At 66.8% G+C, this 2,340-nt stretch overlaps 1 protein-coding gene across 1 annotated transcript in view; it reads right to left on the bottom strand.

Moving 5' to 3' along the window:
• LOC103620584 (cadherin-1) overlaps window positions 1–1,265 on the bottom strand; it is a 2,960-nt gene extending 1,695 nt beyond the window's left edge. The window contains exons 1-6 of the mRNA XM_008639207.2: window positions 1,183–1,265; window positions 956–1,075; window positions 708–863; window positions 495–639; window positions 244–419; window positions 86–175 (exon numbers count right to left, since the gene is read on the bottom strand). Coding sequence (XP_008637429.2) covers window positions 86–175; window positions 244–419; window positions 495–639; window positions 708–863; window positions 956–1,075; window positions 1,183–1,221 — 726 coding nt within the window. The 5' untranslated portion in view covers window positions 1,222–1,265. The remainder of the gene's footprint in view (window positions 1–85; window positions 176–243; window positions 420–494; window positions 640–707; window positions 864–955; window positions 1,076–1,182) is intronic.
• Window positions 1,266–2,340: the final 1,075 nt, after the last annotated feature.

The raw sequence follows: 2,340 nt of genomic DNA on the forward strand, positions 1-2,340 counted from the left end.
GCCGTGCAGGCACCACCCCTGGCTTCACCACAGCCTCGCCCTGCCCTTCTGCACTGCCAGGGCACCGGGGGGCTCAGTGTCTTACCTGCACCGTGATGCGGGCGGTGGTGGTGGCTTGCAGCCCGACTCCCCCCCAGGTCACAGCCTGGATCTCCAGTGTGTATTCAGGGACCGCCTGTGGCAAGAGGCTGCGTCACCCACAAGTGGGGGATGAGCTCGGTGGGGGCTGAGTCTAGGGCTCACCTCTGCCCCCAGCCCCAGCATGGCCACGGAGACTAGCCCAGAGCTGCTGTCGATGGTGAACATCCCAGGCTGGGGCTGCTCCGGCACCTGGCTCAGGATGGAGTAGCTCACAACGCCATTGTTGGAGTTCACAGCGTCGTCCGCGTCGGTGGCCAGCACCCGCAACACCGATGTGCCTGGAGCAGGTGGCTACTGAGTGTCCTGTCACACACACTCTAGTGCTGCCTGGCAGGTGGTGGCAGTGGTCCCACCTGGCTCAGCTCCCTCCAGCACAGAACCGTGGTAAACTGTCTGGGTGAAGACGGGCCGGTTGTCATTCTGGTCAGTGACGGTGATGATGATCTCCATGGGATCCTCCACGGGCTGCCCGTTGGCTGACACGGCGTGGGAGTAGAGCTGCAAGGGCACAGTCAGTGTGTGTGCAGCCCCCAGCACCGTCCCACCACAGACCCCCCCTCACTCACCACATATTTATCCTTCTGCTCCCGGTCCAGGGGTTTCGTCACCTCCAGCCACCCTGTCTCCCGCTCAATGATGAAGACACCCACGGGGATGGTGTCCGCTCCCTGCCCCGTGATGCTGTAGAAAACCTTCATCTCCTTGTCCTTGTTGGATTTGATCTGGCAGCAAGGCAGGAAGAAAGGGGGTGGAGACATGTCCCAGCAGCCTGGGGACAGCCCGGACCCTGCCTGGTCCCTGTGGGGACACGTACCTGCACCAGCTTCTTGGGGAAGGGCCCCCGCTCATTCTCGGGGCAGTTGATGGGGGGGATGACCCAGTCCCTCTTCTGCCGCCGGAGGCCATGTCCATGCTCCGGGAAAATCAGCATGTCCTGGGGGATGGAGGGCGGGGCTGCTGGGCCATGGAGGGACACGGCTCTGCCCAGAACCTCTGGGGGGTGGCCATGCAACACCCCCGGCCCCACTGCGATGGTCCCACCAGCAGGAGAAGGAGGACGGTGAAGGTGCAGGGTGCCATGGCTGCGGCTGCACTGGCTGCTCCCCCAGATGGCGGCTGGGAACCTTCCCTGTTGCGTCAGTGACCTTGGCCTGGAAAGCAGTACCGGCTTTCCAGCGCTGCCAGCCCCGGGGGGGCCGGGAGGGGCCGTATGTGGGGACCCAGCACACGGGATGCTGCTCCAGGCTGGGGGGGACGACAGAGCCCAGGACCCCCCTTGGTCACTGTCCCGCGGTGGCCGTGGGAACCCCCACTCCAGTGGGGCTGGGGGGCACACACAGGCCCCCCGAGAGTTCCAGGGCACCCATAGGCGGCAGAGGGGGAGGAGGCAGCCGGGGGTGGCACGGAGGAATGGGGAAGGGGGCTGTTCCTGCGGGGCGATGGTGGGAGGGGCCAGGGTTCATGGGGACACCGGGAGGGATGCGTGGGAGGACTCCGGAGGTGCCCGGAGATCCCGGGATGCCTAGGCGTGTCCACCGGGCTACGCTGAGGGGCCGGGGGGCAGCGGCGGGGGGGCTCGGGCACCGGGCGGCGGCACTGAGAGAGCGGGGGTGCCCGAGCAGTGCCGGGCCATACCGGGGAGTGCCAGGGGGTTCCAAGGCGATACCGATGGCTGCATACCGGGGAGGTGCCCGACGGGCAACTGGGGGTGACCGGGGGTCAACGGGGGGTATCGCGGATTGCCGACGGTTGCCACGGGGTTCCAAGAAGTTACCAGGAGGTGCCCCAGGGTTCCCGGGAGGAATTGCGGATTGACGGGAGGATTTCAGAGGGGTGCCGGCTGTGCCCGGCGGGTGTTGAAGGTTCCAGTACTGGGCGGTGCCCGAGGGGTACCGGGCTGTGCGTGGATCTTGACGGGTGGGTGCCTGGGAGGTAACATGGGGTACTGGGGATTGCCGGTGGGTTTCCAGGGGAATACCCGGGGTGCCCGGGTGGTATCGGGGGGTGCCATGTTGTATCGGGGGTTGCCGGAGGTTTCCAGAGGGGTACCGCGGTGCAACGGGGATTGCTGGGGCCGTTATAGGGGGTAAACCCCCGGTAGGAGGGTCCCGGAGGTAATGAAGGGGTCCAGGGCATTGCCGGGGGGTGCCTGGGGCGTGCTGGGGCCGCTCTCCGGGGCGGGGCGGTACCTGCGCGGCC

This window comes from Corvus brachyrhynchos, unplaced genomic scaffold (assembly GCF_000691975.1).
Source record: "Corvus brachyrhynchos isolate BGI_N302 unplaced genomic scaffold, ASM69197v1 scaffold365, whole genome shotgun sequence".
NCBI lineage: Eukaryota > Metazoa > Chordata > Aves > Passeriformes > Corvidae > Corvus > Corvus brachyrhynchos.